Raw genomic sequence first — 16,357 nt, forward strand, 5'->3', positions numbered from 1 at the left:
TAAAGCAAAGTTTTTAACATCTACTTTCCTTCCTGAAGATATTCTATATATGACAATTTCTTATTGAATTTGTTTTTTTACTTATTCAATAATGTCACATGTATTAGAAGTGGGTAGCTTGTTTTTCGTTTTTGAAATAAAGATTTACCACAGTCTGATTCATCAGAATTATCTTTACAGTGCTGTGATTGATCACAAAGGTAAACCAGCGGGATGCATTCTCTACTTCCACACTGATAATAATTGGGACCACAGGGATCTGTAAAATAAAAATATGTATCATATTTTTCATCTAAATGTAGCATTTTAATTATTGTACTGAACTCGAATTCTACATAATGTTAATAAACACAATCTGAATCCATTTTATCTTTAGAAACTTGAGGCAATTTTCTGGTCTCTCATGTGTAAGGGCATTCTTGCAACTCCTGCAAGAAGGACTTACAGTTCAAAAGGGCTTAGTTAACCTCTTCTTGTGAAGAGATACTAGGTTACCCTGATAACCAACATTAGTCCAACAGCCACTTCTTTGTTCCTCCATCTGTCATCAGAAGAAGGTGATTTGCAGTGGGGAAAGAGCAGGGAGGATGCTTAACCCTTTTCTTCATACTATTTCCTCTCTGGAAGCCCATGCTTTCTTAGACCCATGTTTTTAAGGGAAACACAGCCTGGCATCCCACAGGAAACAGAAGTGTATGGGGTTGACAAGGAATCTCAGGGGAAAGTGAAAAGAGGGCAATTCCACCCCCCACCCCCACCCACTGGTTCTCTGCAGCAAATCATCCCTGCTGAGCTTCTTTGGAGTACAGAATTAGCCATTTGGCTAATGATAGGCAGAATAACTGAAAGTTAGTGTGTAAGATGTAGATTAGCCCAACAGAGGTCCTGATAAATGTGAATTACATTTGAAGGCTTTAGCCTTATACACTGTAATAGAGGAAGCTCCATTAAATCCAATGAAACTAACTTCTAAGTAGAAATGCATAGGATTGCACTGAAACAAATCTTTGTTCACAGTTTCATGTGCCCTTTTAAAATGTTTGATTAAAAATGTGTAAGTGTGAATCTCACCTGGCATGCCTAAATTGTATCCTGTAGTGAAATTGGCTGCAAATCCTTTCTTAGTTACAGAATCGTCAGTAATGAAGAGTACAGTCATCTGATGAGTCGTAGAGAATATATCTGGCACCGGGGACTTTCCTGTATATACAGCTACCCATAGAGAAAACAGAAATAAAATATAGGTCAAATGCTTTCTGCTTAGAAATTGTGTGAAGTGTTGATATACATAAAAATAAGAAGAAAAAACCCAACCCCATAACTTTATGAGTGAAAAAAATGCCATTGTCCTTCATCTATATCTAGGGGAAACAGTTTTTCAAGACTAGTCTAGAAAAATTATCCTGAATTCTTTCAATATGTTTCATCTACATATATTGGTGAATTCTGCCCAAACTGGAATTTGTGGGGAAATGTACCTGAAACAGGACCAACATTTGTAATCTATTAGCAGTTCTGGTTCAAGCAAGTTGTGGGTTCACTACTAGAATCTGCCACATATGCATGGAAGTCTCTCTACCACATTGTGGTACAACATGCTACAATGGTGCTACAACAATACCTGACACACTGAAAGCCTTACTACACAGAAACCTATGGAGCATCATGGGATAAACGGCATTTCAGAGTCCAGAATGACCTCTCTGTAATTCTTTTAACTATATCAGCCAATTTGGAAGTTTCAGTGAAATCCGTGTGAAAAGCCCACCAAATTGTTTCCGGAGTAGAACCTGCCCACTTCTAGTTTCACCTGCATTGTTGCAGCTAGTGTTATTGATGTTATATTTTTAACTCTAGCAAGGATAAACCATCAAAATATTATCTCATGCTCAGCTCAGTGAAATTGTCACAAATGTACTATAAGCAACTTTCATGGTGTATTTTTTTAAAAAAAACCTCACTAACTAACTAAGGTCGCCTGTGTTTTCCAGAAAATATGAAATACTGCTCAACCACACACAGTATTCTAATTCTGCATAAATTTGTGGATTATACTTGCCTAAAAATAAAGAACCAGTTCCTGTGCCATCTCTGATTTCTACAACGTCATTAATATTTTCCAGATCAAGGTACTGGAAATGAAGTTGGATATTTTTTCCTTTCTCTGCATTTAAATACCATACACCTAGGAAATAAAAGACAGAGAAAAACAGTCCCTTTGTTTTACAGATATACTAGAGGTTTGATTTATCAACATCTCCACATAGAGAGATATGAGTAGCAGCTTAAGCAAAGAGGCAGACATAACAACATTCTCTTCCAGTCTGAGAATGAATATAAAACCAATTCCTGCCTCATGTGAAGTCACTCTGGCATGTCACTTCTTCCATTTATGCTCTGCCTTTCAGTATGAACATCTTTGAACATCAATACATCCTACAATCATTTACTTGGAATTATCTGACTGTGTTCTATGTAATACAGAGAGACACAATCAAAACTGCATTTTGATTTTTTTTGGAAATTGCACCTTTTGCTGCAGGCTGTGGGCAAATGGAACCATAAATAAAGAGCAATGTTATTTCACACTAGGGACAGGGAAGAAATTTGATTCAGTTTGCATTCAGAGGCAATCATGCCTAATTCATACTTTCTGTTACAATGAGAACCAAAACACAGGAATGCTTGAAATTCATACTTTTCTTAATTGTGCGATACAGTTCTCCAGTCAAGCAGTGTCTACAAAAATGCATATATCCTGTGTAAGTACACATAAAAATGAATATTTTAGTGAAAATAGCAAACAAAATGCACTTTATTAGGGAAACTGTTTGCAAAAATATGTGCATCAGTCAAAACTGCGTACAAAAATGTGTTTATTAGAAAAATAAATGCTCATAATTATTATTAGTTTTAAAATAGCAAATTACTGCAGAAATGTGGGGAGGAGTTTAAGACTGGAAGAATGAGAAACTGAGAGAACTGAAATTAACAGTCCAGTCCACCCCTATTCCACACCAAATAAAAGAGGGAATGCAACCATTTTAGTGCAGTGTTTAAGCACAGTGTACCTTTCTAGGCTTCTAGTAGGTTCACAAGATTCTCCTCATGTATAAGCACTGTTCATGACCACATACCATATTCAATCCAGTCTAATAACAGTTTATGATGTAAATTGCTTAACAGAATTTTGTTGATTAAGTGGTATATAAATGTTGTATATAAACAAACAAACATTTATTAAGTTCTGAAGTTACAGTACTTACAAGAAGCTATGTTGGGGTAATTATTTGGATAATTCATGGAACTAAATGTAGTGTTTGGTTCCCACAGGTCAAATGGTCCACCGCAGTCAGCTGAAAGGGGGAAAATTATAAAGAAATGACAATCCATTTATTTATTGACTAGTGTACATCAATACAGTTGTTTACTTGGCTGAAAATTTAGCAGCTGTGGACTTCCGGGGTGGCGCCATCGGCAATGGTGGACTCCCTCTGAACAGGAGGGACTAGCTCCGCGGGAAACGGGTCTTCTCCGCTACGGCGAAGTGGGGACCCTTTTAAAAATCACAGGTGGATGAAGCCTGTGACCATGGGACTCGGCGGGCACCTTTAGCGCCCCCCCCAACTCGCTAAGGAACCCACTAACGGGCTCCGAAGTGAAGAGGGGGAAGTGGCGCGGTGCTGTGAGTCAATTGCTATTTCCGTGGAGCAAAGCTGCACAGCCGTTGCCGGAGAGTGCTGCCTTTTTCCTGGGACAATTTGGACTCTAAAATAAGCACCCGTGAGTACTTAGACTTTGAACAACTGGACATTAGATAAGGACTTGCGAGCAGAAAGGAATTGGATTTTAAAAACCTATTTTAATTTGGTACGGAACAGGAAGGTCTAAACAGGAAGTCAGCCTTCCGTTCTTCTGTAGACAGAATAAAGCAAAGACAACGTAAACTAGAGCTTAGAAAATCGCCTTTAAAGGATTGGATTTCATCATTTAAAATTGTGGAACCCCCCTTCGACAGCAGGAGAAGGAGGGGGATCTTTTCTGGACTGTTTAAAGTGAGTTTAAAGTAAAGTAACTTTCCTCCGTCCTGATCCTGGAGCGGGGTGTCAGGACTGACATTTGAAGTTCATTGACCAGAGACAAGCATTTTGACAGATAGCTAAAAGAAGAGAAACATAGCGATTCCACTGCTTCCCTTCGCATCTTTAAGCAACAAATATTGACAAAGTATCTCAAAAAGGGAAATTTTGTTGCAAGAACAAATAGAAGTTTTCCCCCTAGAGGGAGACTGTGTAACTGTAACTAACTCCAGAGAGCCGGCAGCTGTTACAGATAACAATCGTGGGAACAGGCATTCGACCTTGCAGGACAATGTATTCAGAAGCTTTGTTGTGTGCTTTCTATAAAACAAATGCCCTACTGGAACAATTACATGAAAAGGTGAATTGGATGGCGACTTCGACTAGAAATTTTCAACAGGCAGTGGGAAATTTTGAACAGACAGTGGGAAAATATGTGGAGCCCACTCAGGAATTAAATCAGGAGTGTGTCCTGACAGAACAGGCCCAACAGGAATATGAGTTTTTGGATTTGATAAATGAACTTGGAAAAAGCCAGATTTGGAAAGAAAAAGTTTGGTTTGGCTTGGAAATGGGGGGCTGGATTGACCCCCCTATGCTGGGATGTTTGGACTTTTCAAATCTGACAATGGGCCGTGAGATGTTTGGGATTGGGGGGGCTCTTAATTTCAGAGGGTCTTTGAAACATGCTTTTAAATACCATATGGAACTCAGTGTTGAATATGGAAAAGGGGCTGATCTGTCGAGAAGGGTTAAAAATATTGCCAAGCTGGAGTTACCACGAGCAGGAGACAAGGGAAAATACAGTTACAAATATGAAGAAGAGCTGCGGAAGGGACATGGAAGAGACTTGAAGGCCTCGGATATAAGGCTGCCAGGTTAATGGGCTAGATTGATGGGATAATAAGGACTGACAAAACCCGGAACCAGGAGGAAGGGACGTTGGATGAAGATTGGATTTGTTTGTATTTCCTCTTTCTACCATTAGAACTGTTTTATAAAATTGATGAATGTTAGAAAAATGTTGGAATGAAACTACTTGGCTTTAGTAAAGATGTTTAAAGAATTATGAAAGAATATTATGGTTATGAGAAGTTGATAAGGATAAGATTTAAGTTTTAAGCTTTAAGGTTTATTTTATTATAGAAAGATAAGATTAAAACAGTTTAGGGTAATGTAATGACAGAATATTGTGAAATATGGAAAGGATTTGCTGGGATAATTAATAACTAGGATACAAAGAAAGGGAGGAGGAGGAGGTCAAAGAAAGAAGGTAATGACAGTTGAGGATATGAGAATAATGAATTTGTTTTTAAATGTTTTTTAATTGTGTGTGATGTATTTTTGTATTTTTTTTCTTTTTGTCACTTTTTCTTATTTTTGAATTTGTATTCATACGGTTGGAAGGGGTTTGTTTTCTTTTCTTTTTCTACTTTGTTAATTATTTTTATTTTGTATTTTCTACTGCTTTTATTTTATTTGGTAACACTTTGAAAATTTCAATAAATATCTTATATAAAAAAAAGAAAATTTAGAAGCTGTGCTCCAACCTTGCTCCCTCTTCCATGTAATGCTGTTTGGACATATCCTTATCTCATCCTTAGAAAGAGGATATGCACCATACATTGCTGTGCACTTGCTCCAAATGTGTGCATTCACACAGGCACAGGATACATGCTTGCATTCATTCATTCAAATGACAAAAGCCCCATGCTTTCGAGAGCCTTTGGTTTCTAAAACTATAACTGGATTAAGATATTCCAAAGTGGTGGAATTTCAAGAGTGGTGTTGCTAACAGAGACACACTGGCTTTTGGAACTCTTGGGTTGGTGTCCATTCTTGCACTTCTTAAACACCGAACACAAAGAGATTTTTGGAGAGTGGCGTTGCTGACCTGGCTGCTTTCTGAATTCCAGGACATATCTTGCTGAGATAAGCTTAGTCTTATGACTTGTAAACTCCCGCTTTGGATTTCTGTGCTCCTCCTCATCTACTGATCCTTGACTGGCAAAATCTTGACTGAGGAGAACTGCCTCCCTTTTGAACTTTCCCTGATGCACAGGAACCTTGCCGTTGTTAGCTTTCCACTGCACCACTTCAATGCCCCTCCTTTCCCTTGAACTCTAAAGCATCACAGCCTTCTGGACATTGCAGTCATCTCAATTCTTATCCTCCCTCTACCTTTCTTTTCTCTGAGAAAGCCTTCAATGTATAATTTCCCAAGTACCTTACAAGGACATCCCAGTATCTAGACTAATTCCTTAACTGACACACTCTGACCTGTGCATTTTTGTAAATGTCTCCAAACCCAGCTCTACCAGATGGATAGTGACCTCTCTTCCAGCTGAATAATGCCAGGCAGAAAAAGGACTGCACTAGACCTAGCCTCCCTCTTGTGTTTGAGAAGGGCTTATTCCTGAACACAGGAAAGCATTTTTGGATTTACGTACCCCAAGTAAACAGGGCAAAATATTATTTTGGGCTCAATAAGTCCTTTTGGCTAAGACATTCTAATAAAAAATAAGCAAACATTTCTCAAGGGGCTAAGAAACACAACATTGTATTTATAATAAAATCAGCAATGTCACAATCCTGTCTACTGATTTAAAATCAAAACTGGGGATTGCTAACCCCTGCCCTGGAAAATGGATTAGGTGTCCACACTAATTGTTCTGTCCTTGCTAGACACCACAGAGTTTGGGGGCAGCGGCAGCAAAAGGGAAATTAAAACAGACACAGAGCTGGTTGGGCAGAGAGGTTTAAATATCTTCACTCAGCCGAGGGCCCTGGAGATGTTTAATTACACAGAAAGAACTTGGGAAGTTCAAAAAGTAGTCTGTTTATCTTAAGATGGTTTTTATGGTCCTACAAAAAAAAAAAATGTTGAAGGAAAGAAATGTCATGGGCATTAATGAGCCTGGCAAAATTACTAAGCCTCTCTAATATCTATAATACATACTAAGTAGAAGATGTATTCTTAAATAATGAAGACCCAAGTTTTAGAATAAAGTATAATTTTATGCTGAACACCTCACCAGGCAATGTATCTTTTATTCTTTGTCTAACAAGATATATTAACAGCTGTCTAGGTACAGATGGCTTGAAAGAAGCACTTACAGGATCAGCTATTATAATTATAATGATACCATTAAATCTAATGATAATTTGACTACTCTGTGTGGAACAGATCTTCCTCTATAATATTGCTTCATGCATCCTCTTATACTATGCTATTAGATATACTAATCATACAGCGGCAGAATAAGCATTCAATGGAGAAAGGTTGAGAGCTACATATTTAAAGAAAGAAGCCTCACTCTGGACTGTCTGCCCTAATAACCTTCAAATGTCAAGTCACAAGGTGGTGGGGCAAAGCTCTGTTTTTAGTACTTCGGGGGTTGCTGCTGAAGATCAGTATGCTTAGCTGTACAACAGGCAGCTTGTGTATCTGTTTCAAAATAATTTGTTTTCTCTAAGAGAAGTTGAGAAGTACCAGTGAATTAATGTGTTTAAATATTCCATAATTGCAAGGGGTCCAAATAAGAAAACTTTTTTGGGGGGGGAGGGCATGGAAAAAGAGAGAAATAAACTTGGTTTTCTATTTCATGTTATTGATTAGTGGACTTTAACATCAAAGAACATCCAGTCACCTGGGTTCTTAGGAAAACTGTCACCACATAGAGAGAGCAATACAATGGATATGTATGGGTAGGAGGGGGACAATCTGTGAGTCGCAAAGCTGCCACTACTTCCTATGTCCTGCTGGTTAGCTGCGGCCAGGGTGGGAGGAGATATTGTATCCTCTGGGTCTCTCCACTCCTAAATTGATTGCAATAGGAGGGGATTAATTACGCCTGCTCTGAGTTGGTATAATTAGGGGACCCGTCTGGGACTATGGTGGGGGAATGAAGGGGCTTAGGATCCAGCAGATCCACTGTATCCCCACCTGGAGTGCCCTGTTTTCACCCCCCAATGGGACATGACCACCAGGTGGAGTTTTCTATTGCTGCACCAGGGGACCTATGGTGATGGACTTCTGGGCACTGGAGAGATACATCAGCAGCATCTTGCTGTGCCTCAGCCACCTTCCCTTGGAGCACAGGATTGTTCTCACAGTTTATTAACTGAATTACTCCCCCCACCCCCATTTTCTAGGACAGAGTAAGATATGTGTCAGGACATTCTTTTTTTGTTCTCATATGCCAAATGCACAAGATCACACCCTTGTATGTGGCACTAAACAGAAAAACTACAACTCCCGAGTGACATATTAATAATCATTTACACAGCAGACTCATAATTCACCTACCTGTGTCATACTCTTGACATGAAGTAGATCTATCTATGGCTGCCAAGTGTTTGTGAAGGGCAGTAAGCTAAAGTTCTAATGATATTGTAGTTACCATTGTTACCAGCTACTGTTGCTACTGCTGTTTAATCACTGCTGAGGATAACACAGTAATAAGGGATATTCTAGGTACGTGCATTTGATTCTAATATATGGCATCCCAATGAGAATACACCCTTATTAAAAAAAAATTTTTTAAAAAATTATACAAATCCCACCATTTTTTCTATGCATTTGTGGCACATTGAGGCTGAAAGATGGCAGCACTATGGAATCAATATTTGTTTTACATTGAGTTTAAACACTATTTGCATGTATCACATATTTCAATTTGGCAGAACAACTGGATATATAAGCCACATGGGAAACCTGACAACAAGCATAATTTAAGCAGCTCTTGGTTAATGTCCTCCATGGCTAGGGCTATAGAGACCAAGGTTATTTGAACTGTTTACACATGGATTGGTCTCCCCATATTGAGACATATGGTGTTAAGTGAAGTGTACTCATACAAACAGCCCCAAACTTGTCTGAACAGAATGCTCTCTTACATCTACTGAAAGTTTAAAGAAATTTGGAGCGTGGTCCTGTGAAGACTGCGCCTTGATTGCCTGTCAATTTTTTTGTTCTATGAACTGCTGGGTGCTACAATAAAGAATAGACTTGTTTTCATTTTTCAGTGTTGGCCAATCTATATGGTTTTCTAGTTGACTGAATTGCCACATCCAGAGATAGCAAAAGATGTACAATAGAAAGAAGCTACACATCAAGTGACATAAATTTAATGAAGATATTGATAGAACTAGAGTCAGGGGAAAACCTCAAGTGAAGTCCATTCTCAACAGATATAAATCACTGGCATTTTGTTTTGGAGCAGGTTTTTAAGGCTGGATAACAAGATGAGGAAAATAGTGTCTCTCTGTGTGTGATCTGATGATTTAAACAGAATCATAGAAGCAAAGTCAAAACTTGAGCTTGGCCAAAATTTGATTGTGTATGATTTCATGAATAGGAAACATAGTTCTATTTGCAAAAATAATGTAGAAAAATACTTCTGCTTTTATCTTGAAATGTACTTTCAAGATTGTTCATGGCTTCCAAGCCATCAGACTGGAAGATACATCACTTTTCTATGTTTATTTCTATGTTTATTTTGAAATTGCGAGGTGATCCAAAACTAAATAAAGGGGTAAGAAAATGTCAGGTATCATTGTATGTGCACAGTAAATTACTTAGGAACAAAAATAAATTCCCAACCAGATGCATGCTGAATGGATCTTCAGTGTCTGTGGCCACCCAGAAAAGCCATATTGGATCTATAGATGGAAACTCACTGGAAATGTCATCTGACTTCAGTGTTAAGAATTATTACGAAAACAGAATCTCAAGAATGACAAGGCCACACAGTAAATTTGGAACACTGTGTAAATGGAGCAGCTTCCTTTTGAGGAAAAGGCTAAGGCACTTAAGCATTTAGTCTGGGGAAACAGCTGAAGATGGAACATGTTAGAGGTTTATAGAACTATGTAAAATGAAAATGAATAAGAGAAAGATTACAGATGCTGCCTAGTGGGGCTGGTTGGGCAAAGGATGGGGCATTTAAGAGCAGGGGTAGGAAAAGCCATAGGTCACAGTAGGTACAGCAACCCCACCTTCTCTCTCACACACACAAATTTACATGGAGTTTAAGCAATGGGAAGAGAAGAAAGAGCAAGGCAAAAGGCTGGGAAGGGTGTGGTGAAGAGTGCAAGCACGACCTGCCTTTATGTTCAGTAGGCGGACCAGAGTGAAGACTGGTCCACCCAGTAGACCATACCCGTCTTTCTCAGAAGGGAACTGCAGCAGCAGCAATGCGAATAGTTGAAAGCATTTTGAATGAATTCTGATTGGTTCAGCGACACACTCAAGAGTAACATTGTGGGGAACATTTTGAAGCAGACTAGCTGTGGAAATTAGTTTGCAATGGACTCTTTTCTGCAAATAGCAGCAAATAATTATGGGTGGTGTCCAGCTATATAGTTTTGTTACTGCAAGGACATTTTGTGTGCAATGGAACTTCCATCCCCTATCATGTCCCCATGTAGAACAGAATCTGAAAAAAGAGCGATAGATATTAGTGATATATTAAAAGATGGCAAGGGTGTCCCCTTCCAATGATTTTAAACACCATGCCCTGTTTTAAAATTTCACTAATATCCATCCTTTTTAAAAAAATCATATATTTCACATCTGGAAACGGGAATATTACAGCAACGTGTAAAAGACGGCCGCTCCAATTCCTTTAAAATCACTGATGCTTTGCTATTGTCTCCAGTGAGTGCTGCATTACAGCTAATGTCTATTGGAGTAGACTGAGGTAGGCTCAGGTCCTTTTTGTCTGTTGTTTTTGGCAGAACAGATTTAATAATATCAGTAGCATTATAAAAATGTGACAAGTTGAAAGATTGAATTTGATGGTATTCAAGATTTCTGATAGCTCTACAGGGAAAACAATTTTCAGCATGCTTTAGCAGAAGGAGGAATATAATAAAACTAGACGTATTAGCCATCTTTCCCTGGCCGGAGTTAGTATAGAATACGCTATTATTTCATTATGTGAAGCAATCTGATCCTGCCTCAGAACCTCATTAACAGTTTCATAAGCATGTATGGCTGACCCTTTATCCTTTCCACCATTGTTATTATTTGTCAGTTCACTGAATGTTCATGAGATATAGGTTAGTGTTTCTCTCTGAAATGGACAGAAATTACTCATGTGCATCATCAACTCTGTGTCTTTCAGCATCTAACACAGCAACAGCAGCAAAATTGGAAAATATGTGAATTTAATTAAGACATCCTTATTTCCCCCCTGCCCACGAAAGTCATATCCTATCAATGCTTTTGCTGAGATTTCCAGTGAACATCAAGTTGTCACATAATGCAATTAATGGGATTTTACATTAGTGATGATCTGCAAAGTGATGCCATGGATGAATTTGCATCAGTGTGTGACGTTAGTAGGAAGTCTGGATTTTAATAGGTTACAGTTAATTTGGGGATGCATTAGAAATATTACACTTTCGTCTTAAGGCCTACAGATAACTTCCAGTTCAGTACATTGGCACCACATAGTGAAATATCCCTCCTTGCTCAAAAACTGGCTTCTGTGTGGCATAAATCAAATAGCCCTACTATTTCCCCCATTATCTGCCATGCCAGAGGGTTGAGGGCTAGCATGGCACTAGCTAGTTGTTTGGAGTCAAGGGCTCAAATGTGCTAAATTAGCACAGCCAGTCCCCAAAGAAAGTCCTGGGCAGACATGCCATTCAAAATTTAAAATAGTGGAACAGTAGAGCATTATAACCCCTTGCACCGCATAATTGTACAGTGCAGAGGAGAGCTATAGTGCAGCAATGCTGATAAGAGTCCAGCCCTGGCAGTGCTAAATCCTTAATTCCCACCTTGACTGGCTGCAGCAAGCAAAACAGCCAGTAGGAAAGAAAGAGATAACATAGGAATGGCGGGTGAAAGGATGTTATTCCTTCTTCAGATATTATGCCTCTAGCTTTGCTTTGTTTTTCTGTCATCAGTTGTTCCACTTACTACTGATAGCCCCCTCCAAGAATACAACATAGTAATCCAACCTATAATGAAATGCTTCTGTGATCACAGAAAACAATAATACTTACTGGGCAGCTGAGGGGTCGTAGGGACTGTGGGGACCAAAGTAGGCTCTGGATAAACAGTTTCATTGCAGCCTCCATTTGTCAGACCAATATCATCAAGGGCAATGCCATCCCATCCTGGTCTTTTAAATGCATCAAAAGCAACCTTTAAAAAAAATATCACATAAAATGTTATACATACCGTTTCATTTTAGATTTTACTTATTTATTTTACTTATTCTACTTATTTACATATCATTTATATATCACTATTCATAAAAAGATATAAGAGCTATCATATATAAAACCATACAACACAGACACATTTTTAAAATTAGACACACATGGGAATAAAAACCATGGGATGATTCAGTGATGGGGCTTGCTTCCTAGACATGTATGGGATTCCACTGTTATAGAAGGAATCTTTCTACATTTCTAATTTTAATAAGCAGAAATGTGAGCAGTCATCTATGTGAACCTTTTAATGGCTTTACAAGGAATTCTACCTCCCCTAAAAGGAATTACTACACATTCAGATTCTCAAAACATCTCTAGCCATTTTTGCTAGCGACATTGTTAGTGGATGGAAAGATGACATATGAATACAGTAGAACTTATGGACCGAATCCATTTTTCAGTACAGGAAAGCTGAAGGAACAATTCTTCAATAGAAAGGTTCTGTTGATTTATTGGACATGTTAGGCCAATAATTTATAAACTAGATCTAAGCACGTTCTCTTTGGAAGCCAAGTTTGACAATGTACGTAAGCATAACCAAGTCCTAGAATTGCTGTTTTGGAATCTAAAGGTCCCTGGTGTGAGTCCCAAAAGAAATTGGGGAGGGGGAGAGACTTCATATTGCATTCCTATATGAAGTACTTCAAGTAAAGCAAGTAAATTTCAGTTGTAGATATATTTTATCACTCTAGACAAGGGTTCTTAACTGGTGACAAAGCTGTCTAGCCCAAGACAGAGAGAATTTTCAGTGTTCCAACATAATCATAATAATTTCTTCTGTCAAAAACATACAGTCTGCTCATACTAACTAGTCTTGTGTGCTGTAACCATTTTTTGGCAGACTGTAATGATAAAAGTATTCTTTTTGCAGATACGAAGATTGGGATAGAAGATTGGGAATGGTCATAAAGGCCCACTGAACTCAGTGACTTGACTACATTCTTTACTGATGATAGATAGCTTGACATACTTTAAAATTAGATGTTTCATTTAGTGTTATTTGCCCATAGTTCCAGTTATTTCCATAATTTCCTTCTTTCTGGAAAACTGTCCTTTCAGTGTTCTGATCATACGTGATGGTAATGCTCAAACGATACACATTAATACCATACATGTGATACCTGAATTGGAAAATGAGAGGTAATTATTTATTGTGGCATATTAAATTGAAATCCATTTGGTATCCACTAGCACAGCAGACTTCAGCTTGTGCAGTGAGCTTTTCCTCCCCTCTGCAGCCCCTCGTGGACCCTCAAAATCTGTTCCAGAGGGTCGGGAGATTCTCTGGAACAGATTTTGAGGATGTGTGGAGGGAGGAGAGAGAACTGACTTTGCTATTAGTACATATGGTATGTTCACAATACCAGAAACTTAGGCAGAACACATCTGAAGAGGGGACTAAGGATAAGCTTAAGAGTCGAACTCTCACAAGTCTGCCTCCAGACATCATTGGTGTTGAAATGTAATAGCCTGCAAGACAGATAATAATATATATTAGTTAATTATTAACTCCTTGTTCCACCAACTACCTAAGGAAGTACACTTGCTAATTTGCTGCCCTGAACAATGGAATATACACTGAATAAATAATAATAATATAATTTATACGATTATTAGTTGCTGTAGTTTTATAAAAAGAGACACACATAGTCCACTGGCTCTCATATAGATGCCTAAGCATGATGGATCACTGGGCTGAGGGGAAAGGTCCAAGGAGCCCATGTTTTGTAGCCCCAGGCCTGACAAGCTAAAACTCTTAGTTTTTAGAGCAGACATTGTTTCCTTTGCTAAATACAAACATTCATTATTTTGCAGATATAACCAAAAAAAGGGGGGGTCATTGTTAACTCACATGAACAATAAATATAATCCATCAGTTCTGACCTAAATATTGATTTTAATATATGCATTCCATTGGTCCAAATAGGTATCCAAATGAGATTGATGATTATAAGATATATTGTCAAGTGCACAAAGAGTAGTGAGATCTTCAAGAGGGGAAATTATCCCTCCTGCCTTGCAAGACATTTCTATTTTATTTTGCAAAAATACATTGGTAAAAAAAGAAAATTCAAATCAATTCATGTTTTGCTCATATCTTAATTCTTACCTGATAAATTGCCAAATGTATGATCAAAGTTAGGGCCAGATGTAATAGGGAATGTGGGACCACTAATTCTTGCCCATTCATCATCGTCATCTAAATCTTGAATCCAGTAGCAAAAGCCATCTTCAAAAGTGCAGCTAAGTTTCTGACTGTCTTGAAGCGAAATGTGAATAAATTAATGAAACGAAATTTAATAAATTAACTCAATGGACTGTGAGCAATGACATTCCACCATGAACTGATTTATTATAGTCTTTTCATATCACAAGCAAAGTGACTGTGTTGAAAGTGCTTCCCATCCAACCTTAAAATACATCACCCAACTGTTAGCTTCTATGAACCTTGGCATGGTTTTCTGTAGATACTCCACACACACTTATTTTCTGTACTAGTTTCATGGTAGGTTTAATGGCCTTTCCCCATTCTCAAAGCACTAAACATGAGTACTATTTCCCTCAACCGGCATTAGGGGATTGGTGTTCGACTGGATGACCCTTGGAGTCCATTCTCACTCTGCAATTCTAGGATTCTCGATATACAGTAAGCCTGTAATGCAGATGCAAATCTCCCTCCCATCTCTGTTCTAATATTCAACCATGGACTTATCCACACTTACATTTCCTCTGCTTGTTCTAGGCATGGTCCACGCTTTAAAGCTCTACGTCCGAGCACCCCACCCTTTTTTGCTCCAGAGCCTTTCCCCGCAAAACTCCACTCTTTAAAGCTCAGTTGGAACAAATGGCAATCCGTGGAAAAGCCAAATTGATATTTGCTCTGATGGAGCCCTCAAAAAGCAGGTTTTTGTGGGGAAAGCTCAGGGGCAAAAATACCCTCATGCTCAGACACAGAGCTGGGTTGGAAAAGAGTGGGGGGAAAGGTAAGTGTGGCTAAGCCCTAGACCCCTCTGCAAAGGAAGACAGAAATGCCTAGGCAACTGGACAACTCTCCCTCTCTTCAAGATCAGTGCAGCAACTTGTATCTTTTAGGACTGTAAGGTTTGTTAATATCCACAGAAGAAATGAATATAAAAGATACAGGTCTTTGTTTTCAGGGCCAGAGGATATTTGCTTCAAAATAACACATGATATTACAACTCAGCAGTGGTTCTTATGCATGAATGCCTATATTTAGTTTGAACCGTGTGTGTTCCAACAGGGTATCTATTTATATGAAGAAAGAAGACTCAACTGAAAGCACTAAATGTCTTCTTAATGAATTTGTGTTTTTGTTTTTGTTTTGTACAACATGCTGGGCACAGTTGTTACCAGCTCTGACTTTTAAAGCCCTAAACAGGCTGTAACCCAGTTATCTTAGGGATCACTTGCAACCATACCAGACTACCCATTTCATGAAAGCTATGCCAGATGCCCTGATGTGATGCCTGCAGCCAAGCACAAGAATCAGGGCCTCCTGCCTATCATGCTTCTGCCTATCATGCTTTTCAATTTTGGAGGAATTTAAAAGAATTTAAAAGAGCTGTCAATGCACATTTAAAAAAATGCCATTTGGAGAGTAGAGCGTGATGCTGGATGCTGGTTTGAAGTAACTGGATATTGTCCTAAAATGTGCTACGGAAATTTCTTAAACAAAGAAATATATTCTTGCATGCCACTAGTCAGACATTTCAATCAATTTAATTTATTTTTCCCCAAACCACGGGGTACTAACATCTAGGAAAAAAGTAACATAATATAGTAATTATCAAGGTGAAATGGGAATTAGATGGGAAATCATCTTCTTTAATCTGTAAATCCTGTTAATTATGTATGTTCCTGGGTAACATCTCTAGGTATGGATACATTTTCCCAATTTTGATTTATTTATTTTTTTAAAAAAGTCTAAAGAGTTCAAAGCTGAAATACAAGTAAGCAGCCTTGATGATACAGCACCTCTGGTATCTATAAGCAGCAAAAAGGGTAATGATATCAGGCCTGAC

At 38.4% G+C, this 16,357-nt stretch overlaps 1 protein-coding gene across 2 annotated transcripts in view; it reads right to left on the reverse strand.

Annotated features, from left to right (window-relative positions):
• The window catches only part of TMPRSS15 (transmembrane serine protease 15), a 67,444-nt gene that overhangs the window by 19,929 nt on the left and 31,158 nt on the right, over positions 1–16,357 (reverse strand). For both annotated transcript variants that reach the window (XM_081003680.1, XM_081003679.1), the window contains exons 11-18: positions 14,425–14,574; positions 13,679–13,784; positions 13,285–13,435; positions 12,099–12,240; positions 3,267–3,356; positions 2,060–2,185; positions 1,072–1,212; positions 149–259 (exon numbers count right to left, since the gene is read on the reverse strand). In XM_081003680.1, coding sequence (XP_080859806.1) covers positions 149–259; positions 1,072–1,212; positions 2,060–2,185; positions 3,267–3,356; positions 12,099–12,240; positions 13,285–13,435; positions 13,679–13,784; positions 14,425–14,574 — 1,017 coding nt within the window. The remainder of the gene's footprint in view (positions 1–148; positions 260–1,071; positions 1,213–2,059; positions 2,186–3,266; positions 3,357–12,098; positions 12,241–13,284; positions 13,436–13,678; positions 13,785–14,424; positions 14,575–16,357) is intronic.

Source organism: Podarcis pityusensis (genome assembly GCF_964106645.2).
Source record: "Podarcis pityusensis genome assembly, chromosome: 4".
Lineage (NCBI taxonomy): Eukaryota > Metazoa > Chordata > Lepidosauria > Squamata > Lacertidae > Podarcis > Podarcis pityusensis.